This window comes from Phoca vitulina, unplaced genomic scaffold (assembly GCF_004348235.1).
Source record: "Phoca vitulina isolate PV1807 unplaced genomic scaffold, GSC_HSeal_1.0 scaffold2, whole genome shotgun sequence".
In the NCBI taxonomy this organism is placed as follows: Eukaryota; Metazoa; Chordata; class Mammalia; order Carnivora; family Phocidae; genus Phoca; species Phoca vitulina.
This window is the reverse complement of record NW_022589705.1, coordinates 89,770,025-89,788,001: the sequence shown is the minus strand read 5'-3', so window position 1 is coordinate 89,788,001 and position 17,977 is coordinate 89,770,025. Positions and strand designations below refer to the sequence as shown.

The 17,977-nt window shown below is 43.7% G+C and overlaps 1 protein-coding gene across 5 annotated transcripts in view; it reads left to right on the top strand.

Annotated features, from left to right (window-relative positions):
- DDI2 (DNA damage inducible 1 homolog 2) overlaps nucleotides 1-11,618 on the top strand; it is a 42,528-nt gene extending 30,910 nt beyond the window's left edge. For 3 of the 5 annotated variants that reach the window (XM_032393095.1, XM_032393089.1, XM_032393104.1), the window contains one exon: nucleotides 2,104-11,618. In XM_032393095.1, coding sequence (XP_032248986.1) covers nucleotides 2,104-4,004 — 1,901 coding nt within the window. In that variant the 3' untranslated portion in view covers nucleotides 4,005-11,618. The remainder of the gene's footprint in view (nucleotides 1-2,103) is intronic. The other 2 variants (XM_032393112.1, XM_032393084.1) reach the window with 2 other exon arrangements.
- Nucleotides 11,619-17,977: the final 6,359 nt, after the last annotated feature.

Genomic DNA, 17,977 nt, shown 5'->3' with positions numbered 1-17,977 from the left:
AGGTAGAAATTGCCCGTCCACTGAGGAAGAAGTGGAAGCCTAGACCAGCTGACTTGTCTAGGGACACAGGTTCACTAACGTGGGCAGGACTGAGGTTTTATTCTCCCAGAAAGAAGAGCTGACACTTGGCTCTTCTGTCTCTCCCTAGCCTGACAGACTCTCCCCCGGAGGCACTCTGCCCCCGTTTCCCTAGAGTATAAATCTGGGAGACAGCAGCCTGAGCGTACCGGCTGATTTCTGAAGAGGAAGAAAGAGTCTTTAAACTACCAACCTTAGACTTTATAGGGGTTTGCAGGCTGGTTGTAATTAGATACCTAGCACTCAATTTCTTCTTTTTTCCTTTTTCCTTACAAAGGTGGGGTAAAAGTAGGCACGGTTTAATTAGCCTTCATATCCATTGTCCTCATCCCCTTCTCCTACCCTGTAGTACTGACCCGGTGCTCCCCTAGTTAGGACTTAGGCCAGTGAGACTGACCCTCTCAGCTACAGGAGGACTGTGTGCTGCTTTCATAGTGAGTACCAAACACACGGAGGCCGTGTTCTCCTTGACGTCACTCAGTCGTCCTCACTGGCACGCTGGTGCCGGAAGGCCACTCACATGGATACTTCACTGTAACGCATCTTCTCTGTTGGCATTAACTCGCAGTTGAACCTCTAGAGTTCTAGAGTCAGCTCTAGAGATTGATAAATAAAACTAATCACTGTGTTTCTAGGCACTAATGGGTATAATTTGCACTGAAATAAATACTGTTGTCCCGTTTACCTCTAAACTATCAGATTGTTTTGCAAGAAGTCAGTAACTTCCTGACGTAGTTAGTGCTTTATCTTCTCCTGCTGTTAACCAGTGTTGCATTAGAATGATTTAGAGCTGTTTGAATCCTAACTGGATTGCTTCGTGCCTTCTTAAAGATCAGGCCCCCCACATTGGATGTTAATCAGCATGAAGCATTTGAGTCACATCTGCCCTAATAGATTGTATTGTGAAGTAATCTTTGTTACCAGCCTTTGGCATTTAATTAAAGATCTTATAGTAATTGCGGTAGAGGTCGATGTTTAACTGGATCCGTGGCAAAAGGCGGGTTGGAGTGATGATTAATGGTGTCATGAGGTGGTGTTTGAGCCTGCCATCCTGTGAGGGCTCAGTTAGTTGCAGTCAATCTAAATTGTCATTGCCTGGCAAAAAACCATTACAGACTATCTCCCTCCACTGCCAGGACCACCCCCTACCGTGCCCTTAAAGTACTTAAATGTTCTCACTTAGTTGTACTATGTTAATGTGATAAAGTAACTGATAATCCTTTCTAAAGTTGCCCTATTTGGTAAGGTGATGATTGGATTTAATGTTTGACCTTTAGCCTTATTTTTGTTCTTTGACTCCACACTCAATGTAGTTTTATCCTGATTTTCAGGAAGTTTGGATAGAAATGAATTAAATGGGATGTTTCTCTGTCTTCTGGAGATTCCCAAGCGTATTTTCCTTTCTCATTATAATTCCCACTCTGTTCCAGATATACCCGGATTTAGAATTGTCGTTTAGAACCTTCGTGTTCACATTTGAAACACTAAAAGTGCATTGACATGAGAATTGTTCAGTGTAGAGGTCCTCAAAATTTGTGACATGCTTAAGAATCACCTGAGGAGCTTATTGAAAATGCATATTCATGGGTTTACTCCCAAGGATGAGTGCCCCTGAATGTGCACACTTAGCAAACATACCAGGTGACTTCAGGGCAAGTGATAGAATACACTTGGAGAAACTCTCTTCTAGAGTTCTGAGCTCACTGAGAATAAAGATACATCCTTTTCCCTCAGTCTTGAGCACTAACCCAGCCACTATGTGGATGTTTATTAATGGTACTTAAAGAAAAATACTGAATTAGAGTGCACATGTTTTATTAAGAATGTACCTACCTCTTATTCTGATCCTGTGATGTTAAATTGTCTACCCCAGTGGGAATGGTTCTTGTATAAGTCTATGAATATAAGACAAACCCAAGTTTAAGGACCTGATTTTGTTCTGTCCTGTTTAGATTTGTATCATCTGATAATTTAGTGGCCTTTGTAACCTGCTGATTAATCTCCTTTCCTTTTTGGTCCATATAGAGAAAAGCGGTAAAGAAACTACCTCACTGGGAATGTCATCATTACCAACTTCAGATGGATTTAACCATCCAGCCCATCCTTCAGGACAGAGTCCTGAGATTGGTAATCCTATGAGTCTTGCTCACTCTGTCTCTGCTTCAGTCTGCCCTATCAAGCCCAGTGACCCCGACAGCATCGAACCTAAAGCTGTGAAGGCTTTGAAGGCTTCAGCTGAATTCCAGATAACCTCTGAAAAGAAAGAACATCTTCCTCTGCAGGATCTTTCTGATAGTGCTTCTTCAGCAGACAGTGCTCCAGCAGACCAGAATCCAGCCATACCTTTGCAGAATTCCTCTGAAGAAGCCATTGTTGCCGATAATATGGAGAAATCTGCTGAAAGAAGCACCCAGGGCCTCAGATCTCATCTCCACAATCTCCACACAAGACAGCAAGCTAGTGTATCTGTCACAACTACTAGGGTGCAAGAACCACCGGGGTCTCTAGGTGAGAAGGGTTGGCATCCAGAAAATCAGAACCTGCATCAGGTGAATGGCCTTCAGCAGCACAAAGAACCAGGGAATGAACAGCACGGGGTTGGACAACAGAACGCTCTAAATGACCGAGAACATCTCTGTAACGCAGAGGACTTTGAACTTCTTGGAGAAAGGCAACAGAATCAGCAAAGAAGTGTTGATTTGGAATCGACAATGAAAGAAGACCGGCTACGACAGAATGCGGACCCTCCAGGTACAGAGGAAAGTACTCTACCTTCAGGATGGTTTGGCTGCTCAAAGTCAGAAACACTTATGGAAGTAGATACAGTTGAAGAGTCCCTAGTTGCTATGCTTAATTCAGCAGATGGTCAGCATGCCAGTGTCAGGAACATCGGTGCATCTGCTCTCACCTTAGATAATCCCTTGATGGAAGTAGAAACATCAAAATGTAACCCTTCGTCTGAAATTTTGAGTAATTCAGTTTGCACTCAGGATTTACAGCTCCCAGACAGCAATGTTGAAATGTCTGGAACAAGTAAAGAAGATGGGGATTGCTCCCCCTCTTTAAGTCTTTGTGGCAGTTCTCAGCCCTCTGTGGAGTCAGCAGAGGAATCATGCTCATCTCTAACAGCAGCCTTGAAGGAACTCCATGAACTTCTGGTCATTAGTAGTAAACCAGCTTCAGAAAATATATCTGGGGAAGTTATCTGTCAGTCCGAAATGGTAACTGAGGGCCAAACAGTTATTAAGGACCTTTCTGAAAGATGGACCCAAAGTGAGCATCTTACAGCTGCCCAGAATGAAGAGCATTCACAAGTCACCTTTCATCACACCATATCTGTATCGGTGAGGGCAGAGAAGTTACCAGACACTTCAAATGGTGCTGGAGTAGATGCAGTAGAAAACAGCACCGTAAGGGATCCGGGCGATGGCCTAGTAACGGATAAGGAAAGTGTCCCCAAGCCTAGGGAATCTGGAAAGGAGAGCAGCTCTGCCACTCTAGCCTCAGCTAAAATGTCTAATCAGTCACACTGCACCTTAGGTGTAGACATTCCACGCAGACCCTTAGCCGGTGAGGAGGATGCAGTCAGTCACACTTCTGAGCAAGCGAAGTCCTTGTCCAGTTTCATACTGGTTCAGGATTTGGGTCCGGGCACGCAGAAGCCAGTGCCAGACAGGCCTGAGACCAGAGAAGATGTCTGTCCTGAAGCTGCAGGAGCACTTCTTGAGTGTGAACCACCTCCCAGCCAACCAGCACCAAGTCCCTCCATTCTTCCACCATTAATTTTTCCCGCCGCAGACATCGACCGCATTCTCCGTGCCGGCTTCACTTTGCAGGAAGCTCTTGGGGCTTTGCATAGAGTTGGTGGAAATGCAGACCTTGCACTTCTTGTTTTGCTAGCAAAGAACATTGTAGTTCCTACATAACCATGGAAAAGGGGGCTAGACCATACTCCATTCCCTTTAAAAAAGCTATACATGCGCGCGCACACACACGCACACACACACACACACACACATACACACTCACCACATATACGTGTATGTAGAAACCTGCAAGCAGAATGTTGAGCCAGATTTTTTTTAAGGATTTTTTTCGGCCAAAGTAACTTATCTCTTGTCTGATGAATTTGTCTATTCTCTTTGTTAAAATTTGGGCCTTTTTAAATGTATTGGCAGTAATGTGCATACAAAAGCTTTTTATTATCATTAAGATGATGTATTCTGGAATAAAATTGATGGTTTTGTGTATAGCATACCATTTTAGAATGAGAGTGAATGCTTTAAAAAGCAGAAGCCATGAGAAATCCCACCGCCCATGCAGCTAAAAGCAAATCAGCTTCCCATTTTGGCTGTGTCTGTGCTGTAGGCAAGGTGTGGCTTGTTGGCTCAGTTGTCCATTTACAAACTGGATCACATGGTTTGGTGTTTGGAATTACACTTAGTGCTCTGTGTATTGATGATTCATCAGTTACAACAGGAAATTGAAGAATAGTTGACTAATATCTCCTAGAGTGGTATGTTTTTATTTGTTTGGTTAGGATTTGACCTTTTTATGGGATGAGGTGGGAGGGTTTAGAACTTGGGCTGCTTTGTGCGTCATAGGCTGCTGCATGGATTGCCAAGTATTTGGGGTGGGACACTGGGGGGGAGAGGCGGGGGAGTCAACATCAGAGTGAAACATGGTGCTACCCAGATAGAAAAGGGAAGAGTCTGTAATTCCATTTGCAATTATCCTGGTGATGTTTCAAGAACTAGGAGTGAAAAATGGCTGAAACACTGGAATTGATTAGAGAGTGGGTTTGCTAGCATCTTACTGATCACACCTCAACCTTTAGTGATTAATGAGGAACTTAAAGATCTGCTAACGGGTTGATCGCCAGCAGTTTATTTCCTTTAGAAGCTCATCTACTAGGAACTTCTTCTAAAGCTCAGGTTGAGCTGTGATCTGAGTGAAATAACCTTGTCACTGGTTCATCTTGGTGCTTGGAATGGTCAGTCTCTTTGTTGAGTGTCCTTTGTGGCACCGGAAATAGTAACTGCAGTTTCTGACTCAAGTGGCCTTGGGTAGAGATTTCCATCCCTTTCTTTCCTCAGGAGTTTCTTTTTTAAAGCAAGATGCATCATATTTGTGTTTACCATGTCAAGGTAGAGTGGGGCATAGTATATAGATGTATTTATTGTGGCCTTTTTTTATATGAGGACTAGCCCTTGGAAACCATTGTCCTGTGGGCCCCACTGTGCAATAATCCTACTGGATAGATTTTAGGTAGTTTTTCCTGAAAAATAAACTCTTACGTACCTAGCAGGAATCCGAAATCTTGGTTTTATTGAAAAGAATCTTGAGAATAACTCCCGATTCCAAGTTCTGGTTCGCAATGTGTTTGAAATAGATGTTTTGAAAGGGTGATTCGTGAACTTAGTGTTAAATGATTTTTGTCTAAAGTCTTACTCTCTTTGGAAGCTTATTCTTTCCATCAAAATTCGAGTCATTGAGCACAATCAAAATGGAGGCTCATATCTCAGGAGTTTTTGAAATTTTAATTTGGGGGCACTTAGAGACGTTTCTCTTCTACCCTATTCCATCTTTTCCTTTTGCTGTGATATTTGTCTGTGTGTTAACAAGACTTTAGTGATGTGATGGAAAGTCACATAGATTCATCATGATCCTCTGAAGTTAGGAGATGGTTGACAGAAGGAGTTGTGGTTTACTGTTTTCAAGAGGGCATTCAGAACAGCGGGTCAGCCAGGTTGTCTTTAAGATATTCTTTTAGACAATCACATGTTGCAGACCCTTTTGCCTGCCCCACACCAAAGATGTAAGATGCACTAGGAAACTGCATATAGGATTTCTGTCAACCGACTCTTAGAGCTGTGATTGTAATTAAGTAGTTGGTGCTATGATTGAAGCAAAATCTAGTAGCAATGCAATGGCCCCTGTATTTGCTTTATGGGTGGTAATTGGGAATTTATTCTAAGCTTATAAATCTTTGAGGTCGCGAAGTGGGGTTGGTATGAGGTGGGGGAAGTTACCGATGACAGCAGACTCCTCCAAAAAGGCCTCTGCGTGAAGATGGGCCTCGTAGGCTCTGTCTGGGTGGTGGTGTACTGCTCAGAGGCTTGGCCGCTCAGTTTTCACAGTGCAGAGATTTGGGAATCAATCCCAGGTGGAATATAGGATATCAGCCCGGAAAAGGTTTTATTATAATGGCTTTTTACTACATATGTGTATTTATTTTTAGGAGGAAATTGAATAGGCCTATAGTTGTACATGTATTCTTGTTAGTAGTACTTTGAATGAATGAGCTGAACCCACTTGCCAGATATCCTTGTCCTTTTTCATCATTTATTTTTCAGTGTATAATTGCTTCGATTTTTAAAACCTTATTTCCTGTTCCATCATTTGTATGAAAGTGAAGTTGTTGACGTTGTTAGGATTTTGAATCATTTTTAAATTTTGCAGTTCTTAAAACACAAAGGGAATTAAGGAACATGACACTAGTGAACCTTCATTGTCAGTTTTTTTGAAAGTGCAGAAATTTGGGGCACCTGGCTGGCTCAGTCGGAAGAATATGCGACTCTTGATCCCAGGGTCGTGAGTTCGAGCCTCACGTTGGGTGTAGAGATTACTAAAAAAAAAAAAAAAGTTAAAATAACCTTTTTTTAAAAAGTGAAATTCAAGATTAACTTCTCTTAAAATAAGATAAAATCATTGTGAACTCCTCTGGTAGCTAAAATACGGATACTGGTCAGCTAGAAACAGTAACGGGCCACTTTACTGACAGCTTCTTTGCCACAACCAGTAATGGACGGTTCTGTGGTCAGCACTCACCTCCAAGGGTGGTCTCTGTTTATTCACCAAAGAGAGGAGAAGATTGTCCTGTATGACTTCTGCAGTTTACCCTAAGTTGATTCGCGTGTGCAGCAATGTGCTTGGTGACCTGACAGCTGTGCCGAAGCTGTAGATTTTGCTCATTGGAGCTGATAAGAATGATTTCCACTTGTACCTGTTTAGGCCTCCAGACATCAGCCAGTAGCCTTCATCCCACAGTTTGGGCCTTAGCCATTAACATATAAAGATAACCAGTTGCTTGGCAAAGAGAACGGGATAGATGGTGGGTGTGTGTTAAAACTGTTCTGCCTTGGAGCCTATGAAACCTCCCAGAGCTCCTTGTCTCCATATGTACTAAAGGAAGACACAACCCATGTGTTTTTTCCCAAAGCATTTCTCCAGCGAGAGAGGGTTGCATAAAAATGGAAAGATGTATGAGACTCTGTGTCACCGATTTTATAACTAGTTAAAATGGAATCTGCCTGTTCTTCCCTTAGCACAGCTTTCTATCCCTAGTAAAAGCCATAAAAACTTAGTTGATTTAACCATCAGCTCGTGTGTGTGTGTGTGTGTGTATATATATGTGTATATATATATATGTGTGTGTGCTGGACAAATATCTTACAGTTAATTTTACATAGACTGAAAAGCAAACAGTTTTTGTATCTACAGATATATTCTCCACTTACGGTGGCTTTTATCCCACCATATATATAAAAACAGCCTTGCAAATAACTGGCCAGGAAAGTTACAGTGCATTTAGACTTCCTTTTCCTACCTGTTTGCCGCCTGTAATGAGAGCAAGCAGGATAATTGAACTGCGATGTATTTCAAACTTGTTATCACTGGTAACATATCCTAAGAGAAGCTAATTAGATTATGCATTCTTCTGTTCTCTAGCACAAATACCAAAAAGCCAAATTTCTCCTTTGAATTTGGTGACTTAGTATAGTCTGTGGCTGAACTAGAAAGAAACAAGTTATTAGGAGTTTCCTTTCCCAGAAGATGGAATGTTAACCTTTTTGTGTTAGGAGTTCCATAAAATAAAAAACAGCTTTTTTTCTGAAAGAATAAAAAACTCCAGTTCCTCTTAACAACAAAGTAAATTCGAAGCATGGTCCTTGAGAACTAGAAATGTAAAATCATGGCTTAAGTTCTATACCTTAGAGGCCTCTCAGTGTTAGTAAGGTGTTCCTAGGAGTTCATTGAATAAATAATTTAGGGGTAAACCTTTGATGTACTTGATTTTCTCTTGTGCCTTAGTTTCTCCAAATAGCAGAAGCGTCACATTTTGGTGGGAAATGAAAGTGAAAGTATCGGAGGGAAAGTTTGAAAATGTCCTTCCTAAAGATAGAGGCTATGCATGGAGTGGTCCTAAGACTCACCCTCGTTGTTAATTCAGAATTATCCTGCACCAAATCTTTAGACTTCACTTCCCTAGATAGAAGAATTATAATAGGGCTTTTTTGCATCGGGAGTACCAAAAAAATGGTTTCTAGATGTTTATTATGTTGTTTGTTGCACTATCTGTATTGTGGTGGTGAAGACAGAATTCGAGAAAATCTGTCTGGTACTCTTGAAAGCTATAGAGTATGAGTCTTTGAATAAGATTTCAATGATTCATGGGGTGCCTGCCTGGCTCAGTCGTTAGGACATGCAACTCTTGATCTTAGGATTGTGAGTTCGAGCCCCACATTGGGGGTAGAGTTTACTTAAAAAAAAAAAAAAAAAAAGTGTGTATTGATTTATTCATCAGACATTAAGTGCCTGTGTGCCCAGTACTGGGGAGCACTGGGGATGCAGGGGTGACTAAATCATATTGGAAGCCTGCCCTTGTGAAGTTCTGTCTAGTAAGGAGACATGAAACAAATTTTAGCTTTAAGAGCAAGATCTGTTTTTGCCTATTAGCATGGTTTTATTTTCAAAGTCATATTAGAATGATATGGTTCAAATTCAGAGGAGATTGGGAAAATTAGGCTTAAAATGGAATTAGATGCTGTGAGCCTAAAACTGCTCTAAAAAGTTATTATTTTTAATAGAATCAGAAACCAACAAAAAATGTTCTGGCATTTGATAGAAATACTTGAAGAGGTCAGTATAAATTATTTGGAAATAATTTATGCTACCAGGGGACGAGGGGATATGGGCAGGATAGAAGTGCAAGTAAATGGGAGATGATCGCAAATACGCACCAGTGACAGCTTTTCCTCCCATCAGGACACCCTTCCACGCAGGATAGAAACGTGGAGTGTGCTGCGGCATCCTCCCCACTCACCCGTTGAGCACGGCTGCTCTGGAATACAGACCATCTGGGCCAACAGGACTTAGCAGAGGATCCTGCAGGATTTGCTGTTTTAAAGCAGCTGAGTGCAAGATGTGGAAATGGGAATCTAGAGCAGAAAACGTAGCAAGCGATGGCACCGGATGGTGGGCAGGATTATTGACAAGAGGATTCAAGGCTCTACCAAATCTTTGACAGGATAGCTCTGTCAAAAGGACATTCTTCAACCCATTACTTAAAATGTCACCATGTATGTTGTAATCCTGAGGCATACAGGTAGAATTTCTGGCCCTGACTACTAGTGACTTCTGAGGCTTACAATTAGAAAACTCAAAAGTTTATCAGATATATATTGGTGATTGGTAATCTAGACCCTCTGGGGGCTGTAAAAGGTGAGAGGGATATAGCTGGTAAGTTTCAGGGCACAATTTTGAGGAATGAAATCTACAGAGAAAATGGTTCAAGGGTGTAGGAGTTAGAGAATGTTTCTTTTACCTAAAAAAGTTAGGCAGATGACAGAAGACCTGGGGTGGTGGGGGCGTAGAACACAAAATTAGATTTTTACAGAACTGTATTTCTTTAAATACATAAATAAGAACGTTCTCATTAGCCGACTTGGGGAAGGGGCATGCTGGATATTTTTCCGTGGGAAAATCCACGTCTGATGGGAAAAGATTTTGTTTACCAGGAGCTTGCTTTACACACAACCTTGAATGAATGCATTTGTGGCTTAAAGGGAGGAGACCTCTCTCAATCTCCTATCAGAGGCAGTCAGATCAGCCAGTTGGTTTCCAGATTTTCCAGATTCCTTCAGCCTGACATTACCTGATGCTGACCAGACTTTTTTTCTTTCCCTGAAGGCCCCACAGCTTTCTGAGTGTATGCCTCCTGAGACCTTTCTCTCTGAATGATTATATTCCATTCTCTATTCTTGCGATCATCCTTTTGAAATAGTGATGCACTCAGAGCAGTTGAACATACTGATTATATTGCTTTCTTCACTGTGCACCTACAATGAAAATTGATTTGCTCATTTTTATTCAGAATCTCGTCTTCATGGCAAGTTGGGCTAATGGCCTTCACACTCGAGTAAGGTTTGTTTACCAGTTTTGTAGCCATATTTGGCAAATCTTAGCAAATAGAAACCCTTCTTTTCCCCTTTGTTCTTGCAATTGCTCATGTATTGCTTTTCTGACTTTTCTTTGAGCTTTGAGACTACTGCATCTTTAAAAAACTAGGCGGATTGGCAAAATAGGCTTGCCAATAGCTTAGTCACTCCCATAGTGCTTTGGTTTTGAGAGTTGGGAAAACTCTGAGAACTTAAGAGAACCAAACTCAGGAATCCCACAGTTGGCTGCACTGTGCCCTTGGTTTAGGGGCTGGACATAGGACCTGTCTGCAGCTGAGTGAACTAGATGCATTTGGGTTTGAGTTTTTTGTCACATACTGAAATGTTAAGTCAGCCCTAAATAATTGAAACACTTTATTTTTCTTTTTTTAATAGGAACTTTCTGAAGAAAAAGTGATGTGTAAAACATTTGATATTTAAGACAATAAAGTTTTTATCATAAGACTCTTGTTTGATCAATTTCTTTTGAGATGGTTACTTTAGTCTTTGTCTCCCTGCCCCTTTAAATAACCCTTACCCAGGTACTCTGATTTGCAGCCATCTGCCCAGACCTCACAAGAAATGGGTATCTCCAAGCCATTAAAGTTGACCTCCAGATGACCACTGCAGGGACACAGCCACCTGCTCGTGTCAGAGACGTGCGCCTGTGACCGCGTGGGCAGCCGATGCACAGTGACAGACATTGTGATAGGGTGTTGTGGTTAGACCAGCCTCTGGAGCCAGGCCGCTTTGCCACTTGCTGGCTATGTGACTTTGGGTAAGTTTCCTAACCTTTCTGTGCCTCCGTCTCATCTACAAAGTGGGGACCGTCTGGATGGTTGTAGGGATTAAACGAGTTAATACATGTAAAGTACTTAGCACAGCACCTGGCACCGTACTAAGTGCTCATTAGGTACTAGCTAGTATTCATTGTGTCATGGAAGGGATTTGAGAATGCTGAATGCAGTTTCTAGAAGTTAGGCAATCCCAACCTTCAGATCTGGCTCTGCCCCATGCAGTCAGTCATTCAGGGTCCTAGGCTGCCAGGGCTCTGCTTTCTTCCACACATGGCTTCCAAGATTACCTTGGACACCAGTATCCCGCGGACATACCAGGAGAAGAGAATGAGGGCTGTTCGTAGAAGTTTTTCTACCAGGCCTGGAAGTGGTGTATGTCACTTCCCTACCCACCGTTCCCTGACTGGAACTCAGTCACACAACCAGACCAAAGTGCAAGGGCGGCTGGGAAACCTAATCTACTCGTGTGCCCAGGGTGAGCGGTACAGTCAGGTACCACCTAGCAGTGCTTCACACACACCCCCCCCGCCCCCAAGGAGATGGCTCCATACCCCATTCAGGCACTCAGCCGACCTCAGTCCAGAATCTCCTGTGATGCCCTGTCCTTCAGGTCTTGATTGTGCCTCTTTATGGTCTAGCAAAGCGAAGTCAAGGTCAAGTTCTGTGCTCCCGCCCCACACACCGTGTTGACTCAGGGACAGAATAACTGCGATAGCAAATCCCATTCAGAAAAGAGAAGAATGGGAAATGCAGCCATCGTGAGGTGGTTCGGGGAGTCCCTCTGCTTAAAGTTCTAATTACCTCTTGTGGAGGGAACTCCCTTGTCCATTGTCCATGGCCCCACCTGAAGCAGGTGTTCGGTCTGCCTTCCTTGGGAGTTACACCCCTCTGTTAGCTTACCGCTGGCACAGGTCTGGGGACTAGGGGTTGTGTAAAGGCTTGGAAAAGAGTCCATGGCTTTTGAACTCTGGATTTGTAGTTTCTTTGGCAAAACAATTTACTCAGTAACACTTAAGGGGCTTCTGATTATTTGCTCCAGTCAATCCTGCATTGCCAGTAACCACACTCGAGAGTTCTTTCATGTACACAGTCTTCAAGCATGATTCATTTCTTTGCTTTCTCACTTCCAGTCTGCCCTCAGGGGCATCTAGAGTTTATCTGAAATAGGTTTGAATGGGAAAAACTTAATATGATTTTTACTACACGGCTGAGTCTTACTGGGCCTTGGTATTCAAAGGCTATTTCAAACTTAGCTCTTACTATCTGAAGTCCAGAACAAGGAAATTCGCTCGAACAACCCTGAATTCAAGGCCCCAAGTTTCTTGGCCCCGTTCCTTTCCAATTCTGCTTGCAACAAGCCAATTCTTTCCTAAACTTGTGTCTTTCTCATAATGTCAAAGTCAACACACTAACCTGACTTTTCAACCTTTCCTTGTGGACCTGAGCTTCAGGCTATGTAGTTAATGTAGCCGACCATCCAAGGTGCCACAGGGAGTTCTACCAGATGTTTCACCCCCTGGATAAGAAGGACCTCCATTTTTTCCAGCCTCCGTACATCGGTTTCCTTCTTGACCACCAAGACAAGGTCTTCTTTTAGGTTTTTATGGTGAATAAAATTAGTACCAGTTTCTGTGTTAAGATAAGCTAACTGCTGTAAGATACCCAACCCAAATATCAGTAGCTTAACACAACAGAACCTTATTTCTCCTTCACTAACAGCCCACTGTGTGGGTCCAAGTCAGTGGAGATAGGAGGACTCTTCAAGCTGTCATTTGGGAAACAGGCTTGGAGCAGCTCTGCCATTTCACCTGGCTTCCAAGCTTGCCCTGGCTTCAACATCACACTGGAAAATAATAGAAGAGAGAATTGAGCTCAAGTGGGTTTTATAGGCCAGACCTGGAAATAGTACCTATCATTTCCCACACAAAATCAGTGAAAACCCCAGGAACTGGCCACACCTAGCTGAAGGAGAGGCAGAGAAATGTAGGCTAGCTCTGTGCCCAGTAAGAAGAGATCAACTAACCCAGTTTTCATCTCAAAGAATATCCATTTTCTAATGTCTGGTGGGGACAGAGCCTTGTCTTGACTCCCAGTTATATATTCACAAATTGAGACCCCTCATTCTGAACTACTGAGAGTAAATTTCTTGTTGAGGGTATCAGGACAATCTCTTTTCTCTCCTCAAGCTTGGAAATGCTGTGTGTTTTTTTTTTTTTTTTTTTTTTTTTTAATTTAAGTGACTTGGAGGGCCTGGACGGCTCAGTCTGTTAAGTGTCCAACTCTTGATTTCGGCTCAAGTCATGATCTCGTGGGTCATGGGATCGAGCCCCATGTTCGGCTCAACGCTCAGCGGGGAGTCGGCTTCTCTCCTCCCTCTTCCTCTGCCCCTCTGTGCACAGTCACTCTGTCTCCGTCTCTCTCTCTAAAATAAATCTTAATCTTAAGACTTAAAATGAACCATTTTGAGATTAATGAGTAACCTGGAAACACCTTAGGGTGTCGACCAATGTGGAGTCTTTGCTTTGTGTATGGTTTGTATTGTGGGGCCTTGAGAAGATTTCAATGTACCTGGAAAAGCTGGTGTATATGGGGAGGAGCTTAGACATGTCCCCCCCTTGTTCTGTTAGGGTTCTTGCCTATCTAATAAGAATGATGAGAGCAGGGATGCCTGGGTGGCTCAGTCAGTTAAGACACTTGGTTTCAGCTCAGGTCGTGATCTCCAGGTCATGGGATCGAGCCCTGCATTGGGCTCCATGCTCAGCATGGAGTCTGCTTCTCTCCCTCTCCCTCTGCCCCTCCCTCTCATCGAGCCCTCTCTCTCTCTCTCTGAAAAAATAAATAAAATATTTAAAAAAAAGAATGATGAGAGCAAAGGCTACTTCTAGTTGGAAGTGAGAATTATGTTGCCATTTTTCAGATCTCAATCCAATTTCTAGTACTTGATAGAGTGATAGAAATTGTGAGACATTAGTGGAAAGAATTATGAGTCCTTAGCACAAAGAAACGGGAATTTACTGCATCTTTATTAAAAACAAAACTTTGAAAGTATCAGGGAAGTGGGGTGCCTGGCTGGCTCAGTTGGAAGAGCCTGCGATTCTCAATCTTGGGGTTGAGGGTTCAAGCCCCATGTTGGGTGTAGAGATTACTAAATAAATAAAAAGTATCAGAGAAGTAAATGCATTGGGGGTTTATGACATGAATCTATCTATAGCTTGGAGGAGGAAAATGTAAGAAAAGGGTAGGATATTCATTTAAAAGTAGAAATACAAAGAAATAGAAAAAAGTTCAAAAAAGAACATAGTTCTAAATTTCAAAATACATGGTAAGCAGAGCTTATTGCCATCTTTTTTTAAATTAAAGATTTTATTTATTTATTTAACAGAGAGAGAGAGAGAGAGAGAGAATGAGAGAGGCAGTGAGAGAGGGAACACAAGCAGGGGGAGTGGGAGAAGGAGAAGCAGGCTTCCTGCCAAGCAGGGAGCCTGATGCAGGGCTCGATCCCAGGACCCTGGAACCATGACCTGAGCCGAAGGCAGTCACTTAGCCAACTGAGCCACCCAGGCGCCCCAGCTTATTGCTGTCTTACATAAAAGGGCTAAATTGTCACCGGATACTGCTTCCTTGTTCAGAGCTGTTAGTGTACTAATGGGATTAACCAACTATACCAATCCATATGTATGGATTTTGTCCTTAAAAAAAAAAAAATTAGAGCTAGGGTGGTTTGGTTCTTCCTAGAAAATTACACAAAGTCAGCATTTTCCCTGTTCAACTCCAGGTATCTGAAATTGCAGGGCCTGAACCAGAACTATCCCCCCCGCACCCCCACCCCCAAACCTGCTCCTCTCCATCCTCCCTGAGAAATCAGTAGCAACTGGCAGCATCATCCTTCCAGCTGCTCGCTCTAAGACCTTGACTCATCCTTCACAACCTACATCCCATCCGTCCTAAAGCGTATTGGCTGCACTTCAAAATAGATTCAAAATCCCACCATTCCTGGGGGCGCCTCAGTCGGTTAAGCCTCCAACTCTTGATTTCCACTGGGGTCATGATCTTGGCGTTGCAGGATCGAGCCCCGTGTTGGGCTCCGTGCTTTGTGCGGAGTCTGCTTGTCTCTCTCCCTCTGCTCCTCCCCCTGCTCGTGCTCTCTCTCTCTCTCTCCCTCAAATAAATGAATAAAATTCAATTTTTAAAAATTCAATCATTTCTAGAGCCCTGGTCCCAGGCCCCACATCTCTCCCCTGGGTCTCCGTGCTCCTGCCCCTGCCTACCTACAGTTGTTTTTGTTTTTGTTTTTAAGATTCATTTATTTATTTGAGAGAGGGGGGAGGGGTAGAAGGAGAGGGAGAATCCTCAAGCAGACTCCCTGCTGAGCACAAGCCTGTGGTGGGGCTCGATCCCAGGACCCTGAGATCACGACCTGAGCCAAAATCAAGAGTCAGGCCACTTAACCGACTGAGCCACCCAGGCGCCTCTACCTACATTCTATTCTTCCTTAGCACAACAGCGAGCATGATTCTGTTAAACCAAACCTGTCCTTAAAACCCATCAATGGGTCCTCATCCCACTCGGGGTAAAAGCAGAAGTCCTCCTAATGCCTCCAAGGCCCCTATTCACCTCCCTGCCTTCCCCTCCTCCTCCTTTCCCCTCACTCATCCATCCCTAAGCCACCCTGCCCTCCGTATTCCGTGAGCTCACCATGCTCTTTCCCACGTCAGGGCCTCTGTATTGGTTATTTCCTTACTCAGGAAAGCCCCATCCTCAGAAACCTTCATGGCTTTTTCTCTCATGTCCTTTGGGTCTTTATGCAAATATCTCCTCCGTAAAGGCCTTCCCTGGCTACTCCATCTAAAATTCAAGCCACCCACCCCCTTCTCCGTCATTTCCCTTCATTTTTCTCCATAGCGCTAAGCACTACCCAACATACCAGCATTTCATTTCTGTTGACTGTCTCTCCTGTTAGAACGTAAGCCCCAGGAGGGTAGGGATTTATGCCTGTCCTTCTCACTGCTGTACCCCCAGTGCCTAGAACAGTGAGTTAACTCACTGTTGTGAGTTAATAAATCCATCAACACTATTATGCTCTCCAAGGTCCCAAGGGGTTGTCCTGTAAGTGCAGTGACATAGCAGAACTGTGCCTGAGGCCCAGTGAGGTCACGGAGGTCAGTTTGCAGACTTAGGGATTCCAGCCTAGGATGACTGCTGAGTTTGGGTTTAATGTAGATTTTTTTTTTTTTTTAAGATTTTATTTATTTATTTGAGAGAGAGAGACACAGTGAGAGAGGGAACATAAGCAGGGGGAGTGGGAGAGGGAGAAGCAGGCTTCCCGCCAAGCAGGGAGCCCGATGCGGGGCTCGATCCCAGGACCCTGGGATCATGACCTGAGCCGAAGGCAGACGCTTAACTGACTTGAGCCACCCAGGGGCCCCGAGTTTAACGTAGATTTTAAAAGACAGATGACAGGGCGCCTGGCTGGCTCAGTTGGTTAAGCGACTGCCTTCAGCTCAGGTCATGATCCTGGAGTCCCGGGATCGAGTCCCGCATCGGGCTCCCTGCTCAGCGGGGAGTCTGCTTCTCCCTCTGACCCTCCTCCCTCTCATGCTCTCTGTCTCTCATTGTCTCTCTCGCAAATAAATTAAAAAATCTTAAAAAAAAAAATTAAAAAATAAAAGACAGATGACATTCTGGGGTTAGTAAGTTTGCAGGCTTCCATGCGAAGTAGTACTTTTTATTATACCCACATATACAAATAATTTGGGATGTTGGCAAACAGCACCCCTCAGCTAGTGGTCATATGGGCTTCGACTATACTTCCTCATCCTTTACCTTCTGGAACGGAAAGGCCCAAATCAGGTGTAAAGAGAGGCAGCTTTCAGGGCGCCTGGGTGGTTCAGTTGGTTAAGCATCTGCCTTCAGCTCAGGTCATGATCCTGGGGTCCTGGGATCGAGCCCCGTATCGGGCTCCCTGCTGAGCGGGGAGTCTGCTTCTCCCTCTGCCTGCCGCTCCCCCTGCTTGTGCTAGCTCTCTCTCTGTCAAAAAACTAAAGAAAATGAAAAAATTAAAAAAGAGAGAGGCAGCTTTCTATTGGGTCCTACTTCTCTTCGGTCCTTTTACTTCTACGGCCAGCTTTACAAAGATTTTCTGCATCCCTATTGAATTAAAAATTAATCAGAAGATATTGATTCAACAAACACTGAATATCATGTGCCAGATACTGAGTTGGTGCTGTGAATAGAGCACTGCATGAACTGAGAAAAGGTGTATCCTTTTGGGAGCTTACACTATAGAAGTCTCTTTGAAAAGTGACAACAAATAACATGACAGGTAGTAATAAATTCTACAACAAAAATTTAGTAGTTTGGGGGCGCCTGGGTGGCTCAGTCAGTTAAGCGTCTGCCTTCAGCTCAGGTCATGATCCTGGAGTCCTGGGGTGGAGTCCCACATGGGGCTCCCTGCTCGGTGGGGAGCCTGCTTCTCCCTTTCCCTCTGCCCCTCCCGCTGCTCGTTCTCTCTCTCTCTCTCTCTCTTTCTGGTGTTCTCTCTCTCAGATAAACAAATAAAATCTTTAAAAAAAAATTTCATAGTTTTCCATGCTGGAAAGGACTAGAGGCTACTTAATGTTGAACAATCAAGGAGAAAGTTCCTCTGTGAAGCTGATATTTGAATTGAGACCTAGGGGCACCTGGGGGGCTCAGTCGTTAAGCCTCTGTCTTCGGCTCAGGTCATGATCCCAGGGTCCTGGGATCGAGCCCCACATCGGGCTCCCTGCTCCGCGGGAAGCCTGCTTCACCCTCTCCCACTCCCCCTGCTTGTGTTCCCTCTCTCGCTGTGTCTTTCTCTGTCAAATAAATAAATAAAATCTTTTAAAAATAAATAAATAAAAA